The 24,454-nt window shown below is 39.2% G+C and overlaps 1 protein-coding gene across 1 annotated transcript in view; it reads right to left on the bottom strand.

Annotated features, from left to right (window-relative positions):
* Positions 1-1,002: 1,002 nt before the first annotated feature.
* Positions 1,003-24,454, bottom strand: part of LOC128656298 (cytochrome P450 2F3) — a 68,374-nt gene continuing 44,922 nt past the window's right edge. Inside the window, exons 2-9 of the mRNA XM_053710135.1 lie at positions 18,798-18,960; positions 18,432-18,581; positions 11,243-11,403; positions 8,726-8,902; positions 7,608-7,749; positions 4,834-5,021; positions 2,564-2,705; positions 1,003-2,218 (exon numbers count right to left, since the gene is read on the bottom strand). Of these exons, the coding sequence (XP_053566110.1) occupies positions 2,040-2,218; positions 2,564-2,705; positions 4,834-5,021; positions 7,608-7,749; positions 8,726-8,902; positions 11,243-11,403; positions 18,432-18,581; positions 18,798-18,960 (1,302 nt within the window). The 3' untranslated portion in view covers positions 1,003-2,039. The remainder of the gene's footprint in view (positions 2,219-2,563; positions 2,706-4,833; positions 5,022-7,607; positions 7,750-8,725; positions 8,903-11,242; positions 11,404-18,431; positions 18,582-18,797; positions 18,961-24,454) is intronic.

Genomic DNA, 24,454 nt, shown 5'->3' with positions numbered 1-24,454 from the left:
TCATTTTACTTTCATTATCAAATTTACTCTTATTGTGTCCTTTGTTGAAAAGCAATGATTTGACATCTCATATATATGAGATGAACCTGTGATTGGCTGACAGCTGATGTGATACAGGGGACTTTAACTTTAAAATTCACCAAAAAAAGTGTTATTGATTTGTCTTTATATTATGCATTTATTAATTATGCAATATTATTTAATGGTCCTTTAAGGAAATTCCCAGATACAGATAATAAACAATAATCAACAAATTTAAAAAAACAAGTACATTCAACCTACACTAATATACACCAATCCCTGAATAGAAGAAATAGTTTGTAGTCTATAGTATTCTACAGTATTTTTTGCTTCATAATTTTTTTTTATAGAATTGTTCAATATAAAAATATCTACAAATATTTTAACTGCTAACAAAAAGATCTTTATCATACAAAAGGAAGTTTCATTACAAATGAGAGATAGTAAAATACTACATACAGGATAGTTGATATATAAATGAGGTGATAAATCTCATTTTGGATGATTTCCTTTTCAATGTTACCAATTAGTTTTTTTCTGGCTCAAGGCTTCTATTAAAAACAGTCGGCTAGATTCTTGCGTTAGCCTTAAAAAGCAGCATTGAGAGGTCCCAACGCTGCTTTTTAACACCCACTGGTATTACGAGTCTTGAAATTACAGGCTCACCGCTCACTTTTTTGGTCAGACTCAAAAATAATGCAAATCCACTTACGTTAATTGCGTATCCTATATTTTTAATGGGACTTGCATAGCGCCGGTATTACGAGTCTGACCAAATAGTATAGTTATTAAATAGTTATTAACTATTTAATAGCTACCTAGTTAAAAAAAAATCAAATTTACCTGTAAAAAAAAATCCTAACCTAAGTTACAATTACACCTAACACTACACTATAGTATAGTGTTAGGTGTAATTGTAACTTAGGTTAGGATTTATTTTACAGGTAAATTTGATTTTTTTTTAACTAGGTAGCTATTAAATAGTTAATAACTATTTAATAACTATTCTACCTGGTTAAAATAAATACAAAGTTGCCTGTTAAATAAAAATAAACCCTAAGATAGATACAATGTAATTATTAGTTATATTGTAGCTATCGTAGGGTTTATTTTACAGGTAAGTATTTAGTTTTAAATAGGAATAATTTAGTTAATGATAGTAATTTTATTTAGATATATTTAAATTATATTTAAGTTAGGGGGGTGTTAGGGTTAGACTTAGATTTAGGGGTTAATACATTTAATATAGTTGCGGCGACGTTGGGGGCGGCAGATTAGGGGTTAATAAATGTAGTTAGGTTGCGGCGACATTGGGGATGACAGATTAGTCTGCAGAGGTTTAGATACAATGTAATCACAGAGGTAAAAAGTATAGTAACGTGATGGTAAAACAGATCTGGAATGTTAGTGATATTTTAGATGGAATGGGTAATAAAGGGATTATATATTTTTTTAAACAATAACAATTCTGGAGTAGACTGTCCCTTTAACTAGGGATATAAAATTTTAGTGGCACAAAAGTAACCTAATGGTTTAGCTAATCGGTATCATATGGCTATTTGTTTGTGCAGCAACTAAAAGGGAGATTTCTAATTCTAGTGCATCTGTGAATCTGCTCTTTGCCCAAAAACCGATTGCCTCAGACACAAGCCCTGAGAGTTGACGTCACAGCTAATTGGGTGATGGTTTATGCTTTGCAATAATTCATAGACCTCTATAGATAAATTAGTTATTTCTTAGCTGATATGAAGTCAGTATGGAAACTGCTTAGCTTATTATATGTAATGTTCTGACTGATTCAGGAACACAGAGCAGATTCACAGTTGCTCTGGACATAGACGTCTAGTAATGTGAAATTCACTAATCTTATATGGAGCTTCTAATCAATAGAATTTTTTCCCTTTTGCCCCAGTGAATATTTCTGATTCATTTATATACAAAAACAATAAATGTGAGTCTGCTTCTTCCAGATGGATTTTGTCGCTCATCACACCAACCCAGTTGGAGATCCAGTGCTATTAAAGACGCCATTCAGCGCACACATTAAAAGGCACAGGGGCACGTGTACCTCCGCCCATTAACTGAATAGGGCCACCTTCCCCAGGAGCGGATTTTAGGGTGAACTTCTGTAGGATACTAACAAAGAATATGAAGATTTCAGTCTTTGCAAGTGCCTCTCCAATGCATGACCTTTTACCTGTAAGGTAGAAAGAAATTCTTATTAAAACCTGATACAGTTCTAGTGTAACCTATATACAAACACAGCTTCAAATCACCTCTGCCTACAAGATCTACTAATCTAACTTCTAAATCAGAGCCTGACCCTTTAAACCAAACCTGATCAGATCAGAGTGTTTTCTATATCATTCTGCCAACTGGCACGAGCCAGGGCCCTTTTATTAAACCCTTCTGCATCCAAATAAATTATCACCCAGACCAGATCTGCAGGCTCGCTTTCTTCTCCATTAAAGACTTCCTTGTCCCTAGATGTATTCCCCTGTAGCAATCCAAATGGCCCAGAAGAAGATTTTATTGTAATTACCGGCTCCAAAAGGTATTTGAGCTTCATTCTTTATAAATTTCCCATTTTCATCCAGGAAGCGGTCAGGGTTGAACAGTTCAGGGTTATCCCAGTACTTCTTGTCATTGAGAGCTGAGTGCAGGAATGTGATTATTTGGGTGCCCTACAAATGGGGGAAGCAAAGCGTCTGTTAGGTGTAGACATGAAAGAGCTTAAAAACCTTAAATATTCTCCTTTATTCAAACTCAAACTATTTATTTTTATCTATTTCCAGACTCCTATGAAATGACCACTGTCATTGTAGCTAAATGTAAGTTAAATGTGACTACTATGTAGTGCTGTTAGAGGGTCAGCGGACTTCTATACTCCAATGGGCTCTGACTTATACTAAGGGCTAGATGTATGCAATCCCGCCCCCTGCCCGCGCACAGCCAATCACGCGCGGGCAGGAGCTGTCAATCTCCTCGGTCGGACTCGACCGAGGAGATTGAATTTCACCACATTAGAGGTGGCGTAGATGTTAGGGAAGCAGCGGTCTGGTGACCGCTGCTTGATAAATCCCGGCGAGCAAGTTCTTGAGAGAACTTACTGCCGTAGGGGCTTAATAAATCTAGCCCTAAAGACAGGCCTCCCCTCACTCCCATGCCTGAACAGCCAGTCACAAACCATAGTGCTTGGCACTAAAGAAAGCGTGTCTTGTTTCAGTTATCTGACAGCAGAGGCACTGGTTGTGTTCTCTGCTTAAGGGAGGATCCCATTGCTTGTGATTGGCTGTAATGGCCAACTCTTCAGTTAAGAATCATACTGAGGGAATTTAGGGAGTGGGTAAGTACAATAGAATCCAATCAAGACTGAAATATATATTTATTGGTTAAAGGGACATGATACACTTGAAAATGATGCAGCTTAGCTGTAAAAAGCTCACTGGAAAATATCACCTGAACATATCTATGTACAAAAGGGAGATATTGTACCTCAAAATTTCCCAAGTATTCACACCCCACTATAAAACGGACTTTATGCAGCCAATCCTGATGCTAGTCCCAGGACTTGAAAGGGAGTTTTCATCTGGCAAGTGCAGGCACAGTCATGTTATTTTCCTATTCAGTTTAAGGAAGTTTACTATGAAATCTCACGAGATCTCAGTGAAATCTCATTATATCACAAAGCAATGCATGATGTTACACTGCTGATCCTAATTGGCTATTTCTTTTTTCTCCAACTTGCAGCTGGACAATAGCTGAATTATAACTGTTATCGGAGCACTTACTATTGTGAGCTGAAGAGATTGAGGTAAAATATCTTCCCTTTTAACCTAAAGATGTTAGTGATATTTTCTTTTCAGCTTTTTACAGTTATGCTGCATCACTTTCAAGTGATTTAGCATATAAATATTATGTCTATTTAAATAAATAAAAAAAACATCATCAATAATGAATTAATTGCTTGCCATGTTTTCTGTCACTTTGCCCCTGTGCATTTTACTTTCATGTAGGTTTGTGAAAACGCAATAAACAGTTTCTTTTGTTTTTATTTTTATTACATTTTCAGGAATCAAAATACAAAACATAAAAAATACAAGGTACAGTGGATATGTAAGAAATAAAACAAAAGAAACAGTATATATATATATATATACACCTACATGGTAAGATGGTTTAGTCATTCCATACATTTAGATTTTTTTTTAAGTATATAAAAAAGCTAGAAATCAGTATTGGTCCCTCGACACTCAGTCACACACATTTTACAAAATACAAAACATAAAACATACAAGGTACAGTGGATATGTAAGAAATACAGTTCTGTACAATTCTGAAAAACTTTCTAATGTACTTCTATTATCAAATTAGATTTGTTCTCTTAATATCCTTTGTTGAAAAGCCTTCCTAGGTAGGCTCAGCAGCAGCACTGCACTACTGGGAGCTAGCTGAACACAGGCTATACAAATGACAAGAAGCATATATGTGCAGCTACCAATCAGCAGCTAGATCCCAGTTGTGCATTGCTGGTTCTGAGCCTACCTATGTATGCTTTTCAACAATGGATACCAAAAGAATGAATTAATTTAGATAATAGAAGTAAATTGGAAAGTTATTTAAAAACTCAGGCTCTATCAGAATCTTGAAAGCTTAGTTTTGACTTTATGTCCCTTTAAATGAGTAGTAGTCGGTTATTTTTAGGTTTATTTTTTTAAGGACTCACAGGATACGTGGAAGAGAAATGTGATCTACATTGATAGAAGTAGGATCTGTTGTATACATTATACAGTGCAGTAACATATTATTTACCTTGGGAATGGTGTAGCCTTTAAATTTGATATCATACAGCGCTTCATGGGGGAGGCCATTTGGGACAATGCTGGCAAATCTCTGGACTTCATGAATCACGGCGTCTGTGTACGGCAGGCGGACACGATCCTCCAGGGAAGGGCATTTTTCAGACCCTAGAACACTGTCAATCTCATTCTGAATTTTTTCTGCAACAACAAAAATAGTGAGGAAAATATATTTTGTTTTCAACTCATTCCCAACAGTCTAACAGGTGCAAAATAATTCAGTGGTATTTTTGCAATGTAATGAATTCCCAAATATCCCCTCTATTGTCACCAAGCTAATGTATTTCCCACATCACCAAATGGATTCCAGGAAGTCAAAATATTCCAGAAATCTAATGAATTTTCAATAACTCACTCAATGGAATCAAAATAATCCAACATATTTCCAATAGCCCAATGGATTCTCAATGATTTAATTGATCACCACTAATCTATTTTATACCTTCAGATTCAGTAAAATAGCAAGCTACTGAAAGTTTAGAACATTCTTAATTATCTAACAGATCCCATATCATATACAGATTCCTAAAGACCAAGTGCATTCCCAGCAATCAATGATTTTAATGACTCTCATTAAAATTGCTCAATGGATTCTAACAATCTAAGGCATTTTCAAAAAGTAAATAGATTCCTAACATCTATACTATAATCGCGTTTGTGACGTGTCCCTCGCCGCCGTCAGTTGTGCGCGCAGCCAAAAGAATGTAGGCTGCGCACGCAGCCAAAAGAAGCATTCACCAAAAAAAACACCTAACCGCCCGCTCAAAATATTAACAAAAAAACCTAACCGCCAGCACAAAATAATAACAAAAAAACCTAACCGCCCACACAAAGTATTAACAAAAACAAATGCCCGCATGAACCACACGCACAAAGTATTAACAAAAAAAACTAGCCGCCCACACGAAATAACAAAAAAACCTAACCGCCCGCATGAAGAATTAACAAAAAAAAAAACCTATCCACCCGCACGAAGTATTAACGAAAAAACACCTAACCACCCGCACAAAGTATTAACAAAAAAAACCTAACCACCCGCACGAAGTATTAACAAAAAACACCTAACCGCCCGCACAAAGTATTAACAAAAAAAAACTAACCACCCACTACCCATTGCCCCTAAAGGGGCATTTGTATGGGCATTGCCCTTAAAAAAAAAATCCCTAATCTAAAAAAAAAAAAAAAACCTCAAAAAATAAATTAAATAAACCTTAGTCTAACCTCAAAACAGGTAGTCACAGTTCCTGAAGTCCGGCGGTGAAGGTCTTCTTCCAGGAGGCAACATATTTATCCAGCGCAGGGACATCTTCTATCTTCATCCAGAGCGAAGGTGGCGCTGAGGTGGCCGAGGAGAAGAACCGGCGATCATGGAGCAGGACCGGAGGTTTCTCTTCATGCGGTTGTCACCGCACACTGAAGATTGAATGCAAGGTACCCCATTTAAATTGGGGTACCTTGCATTCCTATTGGCTGACGTTTTGAAATCAGCCAAAAGGATAAGAGCTACTGAAATCCTATTGGATGATTTGAACAGCCAATAGGATTTTAGTAGCTCTCAAAATTTCAGCCAATAGGAATGCAAGGTTCTTTAATGGGGTACCTTGCATTCAATCTTCAGTGTGCGGCGGCAGTCTCATGAAGAAGCTGCTCCCCGCTGGATGTCTGCATGGCCGCCGTTCTTGCTCCACGATCTCCGGTCATGCTTTGCGGTCACCTCTGCTCTGCATGAAGACAGAAGATATCCACGCGCTGGATGAAGATGTTGCCGCCTGGAAGAAGACCTTCACTGCTTGACTTCAGAAATGGTGAGTACCTATTTCGGAGTTAGACTTAGGTTGTTGGGGGTTTTTTGGGTTTTTTTTTTTTAGATTAGGGATTTTTTTTTTTAATGGGTAGCAAAAGAGCCGATTGTATGGGCAATGCCCATACAAATGCCCCTTTAGGGGCAATGGGTATCTTAGGTTTTTTTATTTTGGGGGTTGTGTGGGGTGGGGGGGTTTACTCTTAGGGGGTACTTTGTAATTTTTTTTAGGTAAAAGAGCTGTTTAACTTAGGGCAATGCCCTACAAAAGGCCCTTTTAAGGGCTATTGGTAGTTTATTGTTAGATTAGGGGGTGTTTTTATTTTGGGGGGTTATTTTTATAGGGGTATTAGATTAGGTTTATTTTTTTTTACTTTTGTTTATTTTTTTCTGTAATTTTAAATAGGTCAGTATGCAGAAGGGGGTGCACGTTCCCTGCCCTGGATGGATTTTAATTTCCTGCAAACCTCAATTTAAAAAAATAGACTGCCCTCTGGGCAGGCTTATCACCTAGTAACTTATATACATTTACAATAACATTATAGATTCTAAACATTCTAATGTATCCCCAGTGACTCAAAGATTCTAAAAACAAACCTAATGGGTTCCCAAGAGCTCTATGAATCCCCAAATCCATAATAGTCTAATGGATTCATAAATTTATGTTATAATGGAATCCCAAATAATCTTATGTTCATATGACCCAGATTCTCGTTCATTCTAAATGACCAAATGTTTTTTTTAACTAAAATAAAATAAAAACAGAAATCATAACAAGTGTGTGAGAACGTAGATAGTCTACACATCCCTATTCACAGAGGTCTATGAAGAGAAAAGCAGGACAAATTGAGATTATTCCTTGACAAATAACCCACATAATGTATCTCTATAAGTCATAAAAAGTATTTTATTTCTGTAAAACTTACTCTGAATTTCTGGATATGCCAGCATAAACCTCAGGGCCCAGCGGATTGTGGAAGATGTTGTTTCAGTGCCAGCGATGAACAGATTGAAGGTTGTGTATGTCAGACTGTCCATGGTGAAATGGGAATCAGGGTTACCAGCCTCCTGAGAACCAAAATGGTGTATTTTGTAATGTGACATAAAAAAAAATAGGTGACGAAAACTGTGATTGGGTAAGAATCTAGCATTGTGGTCTACCAACAGCCAATTAGAGTGAGTTGGTGTTTTAATGTCATCGCCATCACTTTAGGTTACAGGTCAATAGAAAACTGACATCTACTCAGTGTTAGAGAGGAGCCCTACATATAACTCATGTCTCTATGTTTATTTAATCCCTTGTGAATTAGTTTAGCCAATATACACATCGTTACACTAGGTGGGGCTGGTTACCATGGATACCCTCTTGCACATCGCCTGCTTTTGGACCTATCACAAAGCTGGCAGTCGCACCTCACCAGACCTATTGTTTTCTCATTACCAAGTGCCGTAGCTTATGCAGCTGTCAGGTTACTCTCAGGCTGTGTATAATCCTGCATGCACAAGCACAATTACATTTACTGTGCTCAGGTTATAAGGTTTGTAGATACATTTCTTGTGTCCACCCTGACCCCTTTCTGCCATGACTCATGACATCTCACCTTTTGCCTGACCTCCTACGGTCTCAAACCTGGATAAAAAATAATCATGCTCTTAATTTGTCCTTCATTTGCAAATCAGTTCTCAGGTTAAAGATTCATGTATTTCAATAGGATACTGGGGTCTTAGAGCTACTGAATATTTGACATTTGCAGTGTGTTTTGTAGTGCACATAGAGGCACTTGTTAGTAATATAATAGGTAATAGAATCATTCATGTATATTGCACAGAGCTTGTTTACCTATCAGCTCCCTTGTGCACTCTGAGATTGGTACCCAGCACACGCACATATTGTATCATTGTATAAGCAGACTTTCCCCCAATGCTTTTTAGCAGCATACTGCTAACCTTTTGCATAACCTATGGACCCACTCACTACACCTGTTGCCTATAATGAGGTTCTGATAACCAAGAGATTGAGCATAAATGTGTAAAACCCAGTTACCTCCTCGATCTTATTAAGGAAACTGTCCACAAAATCTCGGGGACAGTTGGGGTCGCGGGACAGAAGATGATTGTCTATGAGTCCTCTCAGATATGTCTGCAACATGGACACATTCTGGAAGATTTTGTGGTGTTCTCCAGGAAGCCACTTAAGGATGTTAGGGTATGTGTTGTACATCTGTAAGAAAAAAAGGTTAGCAGTTTATTTTAGACTTCTGAGATATGTCTGTCCGTCTGTTTATTTATCTGTCTGTTTATCTGTCCGTCGGTTTATCTGTCTGTTTATCTATCTATCTGTCTGTCTATTTATCTATCTATCCATCTGTCTATCTATCAAACTTTGTATCTGTCTGTTTATCTATCTGTCTGATTACCTATCTGTCTGTTTATCTATCTATCTATTTATCTTTCATCTATCTTTTTATCTTTAGCTATATCTGTTTGTCTGTCCTTTATCTATCTATCTATCTATCTATCTATCTCTATATCTGTTTGTCTGTCATCTATCTATCTATCTCTATATCGGTTTATCTATTTATCTGTCTATCTATCAAACTTTGTATCTGTCTGTTTATCTATCTATCTGATTATCTATCTATTTGTCTTTCTATCTATTTATCTTTAGCTATATCTGTTTGTCTGTCATCTATCTATCTCTATATCTGTTTGTCTGTCATCTATCTATCTATCTATCTATCTATCTATCTATCTATCCATCATCTATCTCTATATCTGTTTGTCATCTATCTATCTATTTATCTTTAGCTATATCTGTTTGCATGTCCTCTATCTATCTATCATCTATCTATCTATCTATCTATCTATCTATCTATCTCTATATCTGTTTGTCTGTCATCTATCTCTATATCTGTTTGTTTGTCATCTATCTATCTCTATATATGTTTGTATGTCATCTATCTATCTTTCTGTCTGTCTATCTATCTATCTCTATATCTGTTTGTCTGTCACCTATCTCTATATCTGTATGTCTGTCATCTATCTATCTTTATATATGTTTGTATGTCATCTATCTATCTTTCTGTCTGTCTGTCTATCTCTCTATCTGTTTGTCTGTCATCTATCTCTATATCTGTTTGTCTGTCATCTATCTATCTATCTCTATATCTGTTTGTCTGTCATCTATCTCTATATATGTTTGTATGTCATCTATCTATCTTTCTGTCTGTCTATCAATCTCTATATCTGTTTGTCTGTCATCTATCTCTATATCTGTTTGTCTGTCATCTATCTATATATATGTTTGTATGTCATCTATCTATCTATCTTTCTGTCTGTCTATCTATCAATCTCTATATCTGTTTGTCTGTCATCTATCTCTATATCTGTTTGTCTGTCTATCTATCTCTATATCTGTTTGTCTGTCTATCTATCTCTATATCTGTTTGTCTGTCATCTATATATCTCTATAGCTGTTTGTATGTCATCTATCTATCTATCTTTCTGTCTGTCTATCTATCTAATGTGTAAATCACTCCCACATACATAATGTATATATCACAGTTTGTCAGATATTACTCAGATTTTGTGCTTTTATAAATGTTGAATACTGATGCTATATATAATTTTTTTATAAACCCAACATGTTCTGAGTGCTTAATACTTCTGCGTTTGTGCTTATTGGGCCTTTGTTTGGGCATATTGCATATTGCTCTCACAAAAGCCAAGCCTTTGTGTTTTATGTCCTGTGACCCAGGATCTTGGGAATTAAAAACCTTATAACCTCATCTGCCATTAGCCCAAAGCATATAGGCACTAACCCCTTCACTGCCACACAGAATATGTTCTATACCATACAAACGGAGGGTGCTGTCACTAGTGACCACAGAGTTAATATCCTGGGGGTTGGGACTGTATTAGTGGTGGACCACACATTCTGGTTACAAATAATTATTTCTGCCTTCATTTTTTTTTATAATCCCTATTAATGTTTACCACTCTTTAAGCCATTAGTAAAGGGGATGAATAGCCAATAAATGGAGCAGGTCAGTACTTCCAAGAACCCACTTAGAACCTCTGATGGGACTGTAACTCCTAGTATTGCAAAGGGGTTAATACAACCAGCGGTATGCAGAATTAAAAAAAGATATATAGAGGTAAAGTGATTACAGAGTGAACACCCTATGCTAACAATTAACTCACCTTCTAGCTACTGAGCCAGTGTTTGTTTACAATGGGTTAGGCTTTCTCGTGTCCCTGCATGCACTGTACGTTACATTTATAAAATCTGTTTAACTGTAGAAGAAGCCTTTGTTGTCTGTAGATACACCGCCCCTTTATCAATACGCACAATTATGCATTTAAAGTGACATGATAATGCAATAATGAAATGCTCCGATTTGTTAGAACTAAAGTATTTCTTCAGAACATTTAAATTTATTCCCATTTAATTTAAAAATCTAAACTGTAATCTTTCTTCATGAAAAAATATTTTAACATGATTAAAAAGTACTCTCGTATGTTTTTTATTGTTTAACTAAAAGATTCTTAAAATGTATACCTGGAATCCGCGTTTTCCCAAAAAGGTGATATTCTCATTAACCATCCTGAGTAGTGTCTGAAATGTTTCATCTTCTGTATCAAAACGGTCGCCAAATACAATTGAGCAAATTACATTGGATACTGCTGCTGTTACCCGGGAAGCTGGGTTGAACGGCTTTCCTGTAATGTAAAAATAAAGATATTAAATCAAAATATTTCCACAAATATATGCAACTATGTGTGTATACTTGTTTGAACTTTGATTAATATAACAGTATATCATTAATATAACGGTATCTTCATTCATCTAGCAACGAGGTTTTCAACTTAAGGCCTCCCTAACAGGCAAGATTTTCAGGATATTTGAACTGGAGCATAGGTAAAATAATCAGCTGATTAGTAAATATGATTATTTTACCTGCTCTCACCCAAGGTAATCCTGAAAATCTTTTTTTTTTTCCAATCCTGAAAATCTGGCCTTTTAGGAAGGAATTGGAAATATCCCATTATATAGAATATAGAAATAAAAGTGTAGAATGAAAACAACTATGGGCCTGATTATCTAAAGGTCCATGGGCTGGTGAGATTCTATAAGAATGTATGTATGTATATTATGTATGTATGTATGTATGTATGTATGTATGTATGTATGTATGTATGTATGTATGTATATATGTACCATCAGATATATGTAGAAATATGTATTTATGAATAAACAGAACATATTATGCTATGTGAAGAACATTGGAATATGAAATACTCATATTTCATGTCGGGTTAACGTGCTTTAAAAACGTGATTGGGTTTATGCGCGAGTAGGGTGTTACGTTTTATTCCACTTTCATCCTCCATTGAAGTCTATGGGGGAATACGTTAACGTGGTCATGAAATTCGGAGTAAGGCTTTTTGTGTCACGTTGGGTTAGCGCTTGTACGAAAACCTTTTAATTTCAACTTGTAATATGGGCGCTATCCATCACCCACAAAAAGCTTACTTTTAGCGAATTTAATTCTCAAGTGGGAGCACTAAATAGTAGTGCCACTTGTAATCTAGCACCTAGTGGTAAGTTATCTTTTTTATTCAAGCGCAATACAAAATAGTGCACAGCCAATATCTGACATGTATTTTACTGCCAGCCCACATATGTGAAAGATTTAGTGCACTGGCGCTATCTGACATGCAGATTTTAGCGCAGTAGACTATCTGACATGCGGATGTTGGCGTGCACTAGACTATCTGACATGCGGATGTTAGCGTGCACTAGACTATCTGACATGCGGATGTTAGCGTACACTAGACTATCTGACATGCGGATGTTAGCGTGCACTAGACTATCTGACATGCGGATGTTAGCGTGCACTAGACTATCTGACATGCAGATATTAGCGTGCACTAGACTATCTGACATGCGGATGTTAGCGCGCACTAGACTATCTGACATGCAGATATTAGCGTGCACTAGACTATCTGACATGCGGGTGTTAGTGTGCACTAGACTATCTGACATGCGGGTGTTAGCGTGCACTAGACTATCTGACATGCGGGTGTTAGCGTGCACTACACTATCTAACATGCAGATATTAGCGTGCACTAGACTATCTGACATGCGGATGTTGGCGTGCACTAGACTATCTGACATGCAGATATTAGCGTACACTAGACTATCTGACATGCGGATGTTAGCGTGCACTAGACTATCTGACATTCAGATATTAGCGTGCACTAGACTATCTGACATGCAGATATTAGCGTGCACTAGACTATCTGACATGCGGATGTTAGCGTGCACTAGACTATCTGACATGCGGATGTTAGCGTGCACTAGACTATATAACATGTTGATATTAGCGTGCACTAGACTATCTGACATGCGGATGTTAGCGTGCACTAGACTATATAACATGTTGATATTAGCGTGCACTAGACTATCTGACATGCGGATGTTAGCGTGCACTGAACTATCTAACATGCAGATATTAGCGTGCACTAGACTATCTGACATGCGGATGTTAGCGTGCACTGAACTATCTAACATGCAGATATTAGCGTGCACTAGACTATCTGACATGCGGATATTAGCGTCCACTAGACTATCTGACATGCAGATATTAGCGTGCACTAGACTATCTGACATCCGGATGTTAGCGTGCACTAGACTATCTGACATGCAGATGTTAGCGTGCACTAGACTATCTAACATGCAGATATTAGCGTGCACTAGACTATCTGACATGCGGATATTAGCGTGCACTAGACTATCTGACATGCAGATATTAGCGTGCACTAGACTATCTGACATACGGATATTAGCGTGCACTAGACTATCTGACATGCAGATATTAGCATGCACTAGACTATCTGACATGCGGATGTTAGCGTGCACTAGACTATCTGACATGCGGATGTTAGCGTGCACTAGACTATCTGACATGCGGATGTTAGCGTGCACTAGACTATCTGACATGCGGATGTTAGCGTGCACTAGACTATCTGACATGCGGATGTTAGCGTGCACTAAACTATATAACATGCAGATATTAGCGTGCACTAGACTATATAACATGCAGATATTAGCGTGCACTAGACTATCTGACATGCAGATATTAGCGCGCACTAGACTATATAACATGTTGATATTAGCGTGCACTAGACTATCTGACATGCAGATATTAGCGCGCACTAGACTATATAACATGTTGATATTAGCGTGCACTAGACTATCTGACATGCGGATGTTAGCGTGCACTAGACTATATAACATGCAGATATTAGCGTGCACTAAACTATATAACATGCAGATATTAGCGCGCACTAGACTATATAACATGTTGATATTAGCGTGCACTAGACTATCTGACATGCAGATATTAGCGTGCACTAGACTATATAACATGTTGATATTAGCGTGCACTAGACTATCTGACATGCAGATATTAGCGCGCACTAGACTATATAACATGTTGATATTAGCGTGCACTAGACTATCTGACATGCAGATATTAGCGCGCACTAGACTATATAACATGTTGATATTAGCGTGCACTAGACTATCTGACATGCGGATGTTAGCGTGCACTAGACTATCTGACATGCAGATATTAGCGTGCACTAGACTATATAACATGCAGATATTAGCGTGCACTAGACTATATAACATGCAGATATTAGCGTGCACTAGACTATCTGACATGCGGATGTTAGCGTGCACTAGACTATATGACATGTGGATGTTAGCGTGCACTAGACTATCTGACATGCAGATATTAGCGTGCACTAGACTATCTAACATGCGTATGTTAGCGTGCACTAGACTATCTGACATGCAGATATTAGCGTGCACTAGACTATATAACATGCAGATATTAGCGCGCACTAGACTATATAACATGTTGATATTAGCGTGCACTAGACTATCTGACATGCAGATATTAGTGCGCACTAGACTATATAACATGTTGATATTAGCGTGCACTAGACTATCTGACATGCGGATGTTAGCGTGCACTGAACTATCTAACATGCAGATATTAGCGTACTACACTATCGCTTGAGCAATAAAAAATAACTTTGTACTAAGAGGGCAAAGAAAGAAGCGTTACTGATTGAGCAATGCTAATGCACAATGACGCTAACACGTTTGCGCTCCACTTGTGATCTAGGCCTTTATGGGAAATGTAACTTTGTGACTTTAGTTTTAACTCATGACTGTGCATAACAGCTCTACCTTCTGCTTTGTGTTATATCATCAAAATCATTAAAAGAACATAAACTCATGATTCACATACAGAATACAATTCTAAAAATATATTGTTACGGTACCAACAGTGTACCAAGGGTTAGTACCAGGGAACAATGTCCTGCATACAGAATCAGCACTTCACAACCTTGATCAGTTTCCCTGCAAACATGAGACCAAGCTCCACATTTCAGGTTTAAAACAGAATATATTTATTAAAGGCTGAATGCCTAGTATTTATACAGGTTTTGACCCCAGATGGGGGGGGGGGTTGAATATAACCCTGGCTTCAGGTTACAGAGGGCATTGGTTAAACAGTAAAGCAAACATATGAACAATGCATCAAACCTCTAAGAATTGTCTATTCACAGGTAAAACAGATTAACATATTAAGTACTCAGACAATCTGATGTTGGGCAGTCTAGTTAACATAATCACACAAAACACAATCAGTTTACCTAGACAGACTCCTGAGACACAATCAGATCTTAAACATACATAGAATACATCTTATTACAGAATATAGGAACAGTTCTTATTAGCTATAAAGTCTTTTATGCCCACTTGGCTTATAGAGTCACAATTGCTCCCACAAGGGGCACTCACACCCTGTACCCATCCTGTATTTATGGATACAGGGTGACATAGACATAAGACAGAGTTATGAAAGTACATGGGGTGTCCAGCATATAAAATTCCATATTTCCATGCAGTCTCTGGGTATCCTTAAGCCCATGTACCTCCAGCCCAAAGAATGTTCCATAACAGGCCCTCCAATGTACAGTGGCGAGATTGGTTTCGTCACATCTCTCCCCTTTTCCAAACAGACTAACAGGGTATCTGACCTCCTGCCGGTCAGTGCCCTGGTTAGTCCAGCAACCCACCCATAAAACACAATTAGTAGTACAGCCCACCCACAATAAATGGTTACTACACCTGAGTATGGGGAAAACTTGTCCATGTCCAGGTGCCTCACCACAGCTGTGTGGGGGACTGGCACGCTGAATTGGTGGGTTGCGAGGTGGGCAGAGACCAGCTGTACTCTGCCCGGGTGCCAGCACTACCATGGAAGTAGCCTGGTGGGAGCCTGGTTGCTGGAGGGGGAGACCGATCATCTCCCCTTTGGCTAAACAGCCCTGTTGCTGGGGGACAGGACCAACTGTCCCTACCCCTTGTAACGCAGCCTGCCGCTGGGGAATGGAGTCTGGGCTCCCAATTCCCTGTATATTCCTCTGCTGCTGGGGGACAGGACCAACTGTCTCTGCCCCCTGTAACTCAGCCTGCCGCTGGGGAATGGAGTCTGGGCTCCCAATTCCCTGCATATCACTCTGCTGCTGGGGGACAGGACCAACTGTCTCTGCCCCCTGTAACTCAGCCTGCCGCTGGGGAATGGAGTCTGGGCTCCCAATTCCCTGCATATCACTCTGCTGCTGGGGGACAGGACCAACTGTCTCTGCCCCCTGTAACTCAGCCTGCCGCTGGGGAATGGAGTCTGGGCTCCCAATTCCCTGCAGGACCGGTGGAGAGACCTCGGTCCCATCTCCACCGGCCACCTGGGGTCCTTCCCAGTAAATCTCCACAATATCTTCCCAGCTGAATGGGTCTGGATCTGGGTCTTTCACCTTGCTGTCCTGCTGAGCCTTCCCAATGGAGTGGAAGAGATCTCGGTAGTCCTGCTCCAGTTCCCACTCCAGGGCTGCTAAGTGAGCCAGGTCTGGCTCTACTTCATGGGGGTCAGCCCAGTCATGCCTAGCCTCCCTCTCATAGAAAATGTCCTGAAGTCTGGTCTGTGCAGGGCTCCCAAAGTCAGGCTCTGCAAAGGACTCCCATAACAAGCCAGGACCATCAAACTCCTCTCCCTCTGGTTTGTCATGCTCAGCTGTCCAGGGTATATACTGTGCCATATACCACCAGAGCGCCTGGTAGGCATCCTCCAGCCATAGCTCCTGCCATACCCGGTGCTCTAGTGCCTTCACCCATTCCTCCAGGGGCTGCTCTCCCAGGAAGGGCATCCCCAGGGCCACTTGCTTCTGCAACCTCTGCTCTTCACTGGGGAGACTCTTACCCTGCTGGTATTGTACATTATCCAGGGCCTGGTACCAGATGCCTTTCCTTAATGCATCCCGGCCATCCAGGTCCTCCTCCTCATATAACACCGCTGGTTCCATTCTGTTGCTTTTAGGGTCGCTGTACTGGGACATGCGTTGCCCCCAACTTGTAAATCCACGGAATGGTGTCTCCTGTAGCTGTCCTTCTGGCTGTAGGATCAATCCCGTCGCTTGCCACCAATGTTACGGTACCAACAGTGTACCAAGGGTTAGTACCAGGGAACAATGTCCTGCATACAGAATCAGCACTTCACAACCTTGATCAGTTTCCCTGCAAACATGAGACCAAGCTCCACATTTCAGGTTTAAAACAGAATATATTTATTAAAGGCTGAATGCCTAGTATTTATACAGGTTTTGACCCCAGATGGGGGGGTTGAATATAACCCTGGCTTCAGGTTACAGAGGGCATTGGTTAAACAGTAAAGCAAACATATGAACAATGCATCAAACCTCTAAGAATTGTCTATTCACAGGTAAAACAGATTAACATATTAAGTACTCAGACAATCTGATGTTGGGCAGTCTAGTTAACATAATCACACAAAACACAATCAGTTTACCTAGACAGACTCCTGAGACACAATCAGATCTTAAACATACATAGAATACATCTTATTACAGAATATAGGAACAGTTCTTATTAGCTATAAAGTCTTTTATGCCCACTTGGCTTATAGAGTCACAATTGCTCCCACAAGGGGCACTCACACCCTGTACCCATCCTGTATTTATGGATACAGGGTGACATAGACATAAGACAGAGTTATGAAAGTACATGGGGTGTCCAGCATATAAAATTCCATATTTCCATGCAGTCTCTGGGTATCCATAAGCCCATGTACCTCCAGCCCAAAGAATGTTCCATAACAGGCCCTCCAATGTACAGTGGCGAGATTGGTTTCGTCACATATATATATATATATATATATATATATATATATATACACAATTTACTCCTATTAGCAAATGTACTTTGTTCTCTTTGTATCCTTTGTTAAAAAGCATACCTAGGAAGGCTCAGCAGTGTGCTTGCGTCTGGAGCACTATATGATAGCATTCTTTTGATAAGGTTTTTATCAATGAGATATAATTTTGAGCACTAGATGACAGCAGTGTTTACAAGCATTATTTCAAAGCTGCTACCATATAGTGGTCAAGAGACGTGCACGCTCCTGACCCTACATAGGTTTGCTCTGCAACAAATGATACCAAGAGAAGTAAGCTTGATAAAAGAAGTAAACTGATTTGTTTATTGCAGGCTCTGTTTTCTTATTTTTGCACATTTCAGTGTCCCAATGAGGGGGTTTCTATAATCTCAGTTGCCAGGACAATTTGTTTTTATATTATTAAATAAAGATTACCTTGTTTTCTCTGGAAAAACTCCACCAAAAACGTGGCTTCCTCTGTCACACGTTCCTCGATACTCCTCTTCCCCATTCCAAAACTACGCAGGGTTGCAAGAGAGAACCTCCTCTGCTGCTGCCAGTGAGTTCCATTGGAGAAGACCAGCCCTGGGTTACATTAAACACATAATAAACAGTCATTGATATGTTTTATTATCTAGTAACATGTTTTTATAGGTTAGTAGAATCATCCACAAGAGCGTTCTCCAAAGAAAAGTAAATCATGGCTTAATATTTTGCTGCTAGCCAGTTGGGTGATGAAATATTTATCAAGAATCGTTACAGGACCCAGATTATAATAAAAAATAAAAAACACAAGCAAACCTTTCCGATGGGCAACCCTTTCAAAGACCGGGACAATGGCTCTCCCGCTGAAATCATCTGCCTGCCCAAGCAACGCATCCTTCAATGTGTCGTACCCATACAGCACCACAACTGGATTCCATCCAAAGTAAATCGTGTAGACGCTGCCGTACTTCTCGCCGAGCTGGAGGATATAAAGTAAAAAAAGCATTTGTTATTGGTATTGACGGTCAGTAAACTGAGCTAGATCTGTAAATACTGGAAACAAAATGAGTTGTAATATGATGTACTTTTGACCCCACTTTTTGACCCCACTTATTGGTGGCTGCGATGTATGACATGTTATTGGCTCTCCTAATGTATTCAGCTAGCTCCCAGTAGTGCATTTCTGATTCTTCATCAAAGGATACCAAGAGATTGAAGCAAATTAGATCATAGTATTTTTAGCAATTAACAAAATGCAAAGTGAGTAAATACAAGAAAAATCTAAATCAAATCAATATTTGGTGTGACCCTCCCCTCCCTTTGCCTTCAAAACAGCATCAATTAATCGAGGTACACTTGTGCAAAGTCAGGGATTTTGTAGGCATATTGGGCCAGATAATAAGTGGAGTGGTAATTATTGCTCACGCACTAACTCCGCTAGATTTAAGTTTTTGTGCGCGTTGGATACTGTGCGTGTTACACGTTGAAAGTTAAACGTTTTTGCTCGCTCTAACCTAAAGCCAAACTTACAATATTGTGATTGCATTAACATATTTGCCAAATACTTTAATGAAACATGAAAAGTGGAAAAACCAAAGACCTTACTTGTGTTTACACCCGATCGAATATTTCACATTCCAATGTTCTTCACATAACAGAATATGTTCTATTTCTTCCTAAAAACATATTTCTTCATATATCTTATGGTATTTGGTAAACTATAGATCTATACCTATATATATATATAAAGAAGTAAATTGGAAAATTGTATAAAATTAAGTGCTCAATCTGAATCATAAACATTTTAATTTGACTTTAATGTTCCTTTAATTGCACCTATTAACATCACTACACGCTATTAAAAAGAATCAGTCACCAGACCGTTCAACCTGTGATGTAATCACTAAGGCCCCTATTTATCAAAGGTTCTGCGAACCTGATCCGACAGTGCTGATTAGGTCTGCAAGACCTTGCTGAATGCGGAGAGCAATACGCTCTCCACATTTAACATTGCACCAGCAGCTCACAAGAGCTGCTGGTGCAACGCCGCCCCCTGCTGACTCGCGGCCAATGGGCCGCCAGCAGGGAGCTGTCAATCAACCCGATCGTGCTCAGAGCAGGCGGACAGGGTTATGGAGCAGCGGTCTTTAGACTGCTGCTTCCTAACTGGTGTTTCTGGCGAGTCTGAAGACTCGCCAGAAACACGGGCCCACAAGCTCCGAACGGAGCTTGTTAAATGGGCCCCTAAACCTCAAAACTGCCAATTTGTTTGCCTTTAGTTCTGCACATTTGGTTTTTGGATTATGAAATAAGAAGATTAAAGAGACAATCAGCACCTTCATATTGTAATATATAATGTTTAATTATATGTCGTACAACAACTTGGCATTATACTAATAATAAAATAATTGATTTTGCCTCGTTTTCCTGTAATTTATGTCTGAAAACTGTGGGTTTTCCAGTTCTAAAAACTCAAAGTGCACGCTGCAGACTTCACAAGCTTAAAGGGACATGAAACCCAAAAATCTTCTTGTGTGATTCAGAAAGAGCATAGCATTTTAAAAAGCTTCCAATTTACTTCTATTATCAAATTTGCTTCGTTCTCATGATATTCTGTGTTGAGGAGATACCAAGGTCGGTGTCTACCATCTAGTGCGCTTGCAAATGGATAACATTCTTGCAAAACTGTTGCCATATAGGGCTTGAATACAAGTTGAGTGCAAAATATTGCTTAAACGAAAGCGATATGTGTGCTCAACTGAGTAATACCGGTATTACAAGTGAGGCGCAATGAGGTGTGCAGTTCCATAGGCTCTAATGGGAGCCTCGTTCTCATGCCGTCAGACACGGAATGAGAACTAGCACAGCGAAGGGGTTAAGTAGTGCAGTGATGGGCAGCAAATATAAATATATATAAGCCTATACAGTGGGTATTGAAAAGAATCACCACCCCTTGAAAATAATCACATTTTGTTGCTATGCAGACTGAAACAAAGACAGACACAGGTTTGTTTATCCAGTTGTAATTACTTAGTGCAATTTATAAAATCCAAGTGAAAGATATAACACCAACATGTCAGGAAAAAATGAAGACAATTCAAATACAGCATTTAGTCTGTTGGGATATGTCTCTACTAATTTTGCACATCTAGACTGTGCAATATTTGCCCACTCTTCTTTGCAGAACTGCTCTAGTTCCGTTACATTTGATGGTGACCGTTTGTGGACTGCAGTCTTTAAGTCATGCCACAGATATTCAATGGGGTTTAAGTCCGGGCTCTGACTAAGCCATGCGAGGACATTCACCTTTTTCTCCTTCAACCACTGTGTGGTCATTTTTGCTGTGTGCTGAGCCAACACATTATTAACACTCTGAGTGAGTCTGACGCTAGTCTGTTCAGATGGATCCGGGACTCGGGAGGGAGAGAAACTTACAAAACTGGCACCGTGACGTGAGACACTGTTAGTGACTGTCAGACTGTCTACAATTCCCTCTGCTCTCACTCTCTAGCGGTTCTTTCCATTTTATGTTTACCACATCTCATCCCACCTTGACCCCTCAATAGGTATCTTCCAGGATCCAAATAATCTACTATATTATATGAAATACATTTAATTTGTAATTGAACAGCACATATGTAATATACCAGCAGAGTTGCTGAAAAAAAGATTAGATGACATCTAACAAATATTAAAGGGACATGCACCTCTCTAATTATGGCTGCTGCTGCCGCCATTTTAGAACCTCAACTTAGGTTTCACTCTAGATATCTCAAGGAGAGTTGCTGCCCACATATGTCAGCCCATGAATTATGTTTCTACCTGGTCCTGGTCCTAAACCAACTTCACACTTTATTCACCAAATAAACATAGCAAGTCTGCAAGATTAATAATACAGAAACAGAATCTAACATACCTATCCAACTATACAAGGGAACCCTAACCTAGCACAAACTAATATCTGAGTTTTGGTATCCATTCCTCAATTGTCTCTCTCATATTTCCAACTTAAAGGGACAGTAAATGTGAATTGTTTTAGTCTTTTTTTCTGTACTGTATTTATGCCCAGCCAAACTATCACATGACATGCTGAAAGCCTGACCAAAAATGGCCAAAATCAGGGGGTGGGGCAGCAGGATTCTGAGTGCCTAGGGCAGCAGAAAACCTAAATACACCACTGGCTTTGGGTCATTGTCATGTTGGAAGGTAAACCTTCTTCCCATTGACAACTTCCTGGCAGAGGGCAGCAGAGGTTCTTTTCGTAGCTGGATTTCTTCTTGTGAAAGTGCAACACACTAAGTTCTGGATTTGTACATAATAATGCTTCTAGCAGAGGTAGCGCTCGAACGTGAGCGTTAAATACCACTCCACTTGTAATCTGCCCTATATTATTATTATCGGTTATTTGTAGAGCGCCAACAGATTCCGCGGCGCGGACCTCGCATTCTATTGGCTCATCCAATCAGCCAATCAGAATGAACTTCAATCCGATTGGCTGATTAAATCAACCAATCAGATTTTTCCTACCTTAATTCCGATTGGCTGATAGAATCCTATCAGCCAATCGGAATTCGAGGGACGCCATCTTGGATGATGTCATTTAAAGGAACCTTCATTCGTCGTTAGTCCGTCGGAAGAAGAGGATGGCTCCGCGTCGGCTGGATAGAAGATGGCTCCGCTCCGGAAGGATGAAGATAGAAGATGCCGTCTGGATGAAGATGTCTGCCAGTCCGAATGTCCTCTTCTGCCCGGATAGGATGAAGACTTCTGCCGGTCCGAATGTCCTCTTCTGTCCCATCGGTGGCCGGTTGGCTGAAGACGGCTCAAGGGAGGGTGATCTTCAGGGGGGTAGTGTTAGTTTTTTTAAGGGGGGATCGGGTGGGTTTTAGAGTAGGGGTGTGTGGGTGGTGGGTTGTAATGTTGGGGGGGGATTGTATTTTATTTTACAGGTAAAAGAGCTGATTACTTTGGGGCAATGCCCCGCAAAAAGCCCTTTTAAGGGCTGGTAAAAGAGCTGATTAATTTGTAATTTAGTTTAGGGTATGGAATTTTATTATTTTGGGGGGCTTTTTTATTTTATTAGGGGGCTTAGATTAGGTGTAATTAGATTAAAATTCTTGTAATATATTTTTATTTTTTGGAATTTAGTGTTTGTTTTTTGTATTATAGTTTAGTTTATTGAATTGTATTTTAGTTTAGATAATTGTAGTTAATTTATTTAATTAATTTATTGATAGTGTAGTGTTAGGTGTATTTGTAACTTATGTTAGGATTTATTTTACAGGTAATTTTGTAATTATTTTAACTAGGTAGCTATTAAATAGTTAATAACTATTTAATAGCTATTGTACCTAGTTAAAATAAATACAAAGTTGCCTGTAAAATAAATATAAATCCTAAAATATCTACAATGTAACTATTAGTTATATTGTAGCTATATTAGGGTTTATTTTAAAGGTAAGTATTTAGTTTTAAATAGGATTAATTTATTTAATGATAGTAATTTTAGTTCATTTTATTTAAATTATATTTATCTTAGGGGGGTGTTAGGGTTAGGGATAGACTTAGGTTTAGGGGTTAATAACTTTATTATAGTAGCGGCGACGTTGGGGGCGGGAGATTAGGGGTTAATAATTGTAGGTAGGTTGCGGCGACATTGGGGGGGACAGATTAGGGGTTAATAAATATAATGTAGGTGTCGGTGATGTTGGGGACAGCAGATTAGGGGTTCAATAGCTATAATGTAGGTGGCAGCGATGTCCAGTCGGCAGATTAGGGGTTAAATAATTTTATTTTAGTGTTTGCGATGTGGGGGGGCCTCGGTTTAGGGGTTCATAGGTAGTTTATGGGTGTTAGTGTACTTTATAGCACTGTAGTTAAGAGCTTTATGTTCCGGCGTTAGCCCATAAAACTCTTAACTATTGACTTTTTTATGCGGTTGGAGTCTTGGCGGTAGAGGCTGTACCGCTCACTTCTTCCAAGACTCGTAATACCGGCATTAGGCAAATCCCATAGAAAAGATAAGATACGCAATTGACGTAAGGGGATTTGTGGTAGCCTCGATTCGCGGAAAAAAAGTGAGCGGTAGACCCTTTCCTGCCTGACTCGTAATACGCTGCTTTTTAAGGCTAACGCAGAACTCTAAATCTAGCCGAAAGTGTTTAACGCCTGTAAAGTGATTTAACACAGTTAAAATATCACTTAGGAGCCCCAGGGAATTGCAGGGTTGGGCCGCTGTTGCTGATTGGCTCACTAGCTGTCTCTGCTCGGGAACCAGCAGTTCTCTGCAGCTTCCTAGCGGTAGTATGTGCAGGGGTTTGACAGAGATTTGCAAGGTCAGTAGTGCTTAAATTAGAGCATGCACTACAGTATCCCTTTAAGAATCCTGCCCTGTGACCTGATAACCATCCTACCCAGCTACTCTGGTCTATTGCTAATTGATTCATTCAAGGAATAGAATGCGTAGAATTTGT

Source organism: Bombina bombina, chromosome 1 (genome assembly GCF_027579735.1).
Source record: "Bombina bombina isolate aBomBom1 chromosome 1, aBomBom1.pri, whole genome shotgun sequence".
In the NCBI taxonomy this organism is placed as follows: Eukaryota; Metazoa; Chordata; class Amphibia; order Anura; family Bombinatoridae; genus Bombina; species Bombina bombina.
The sequence above is the reverse complement of the archived record's forward strand: the minus strand, read 5'-3'. Positions and strand labels throughout refer to the sequence as shown.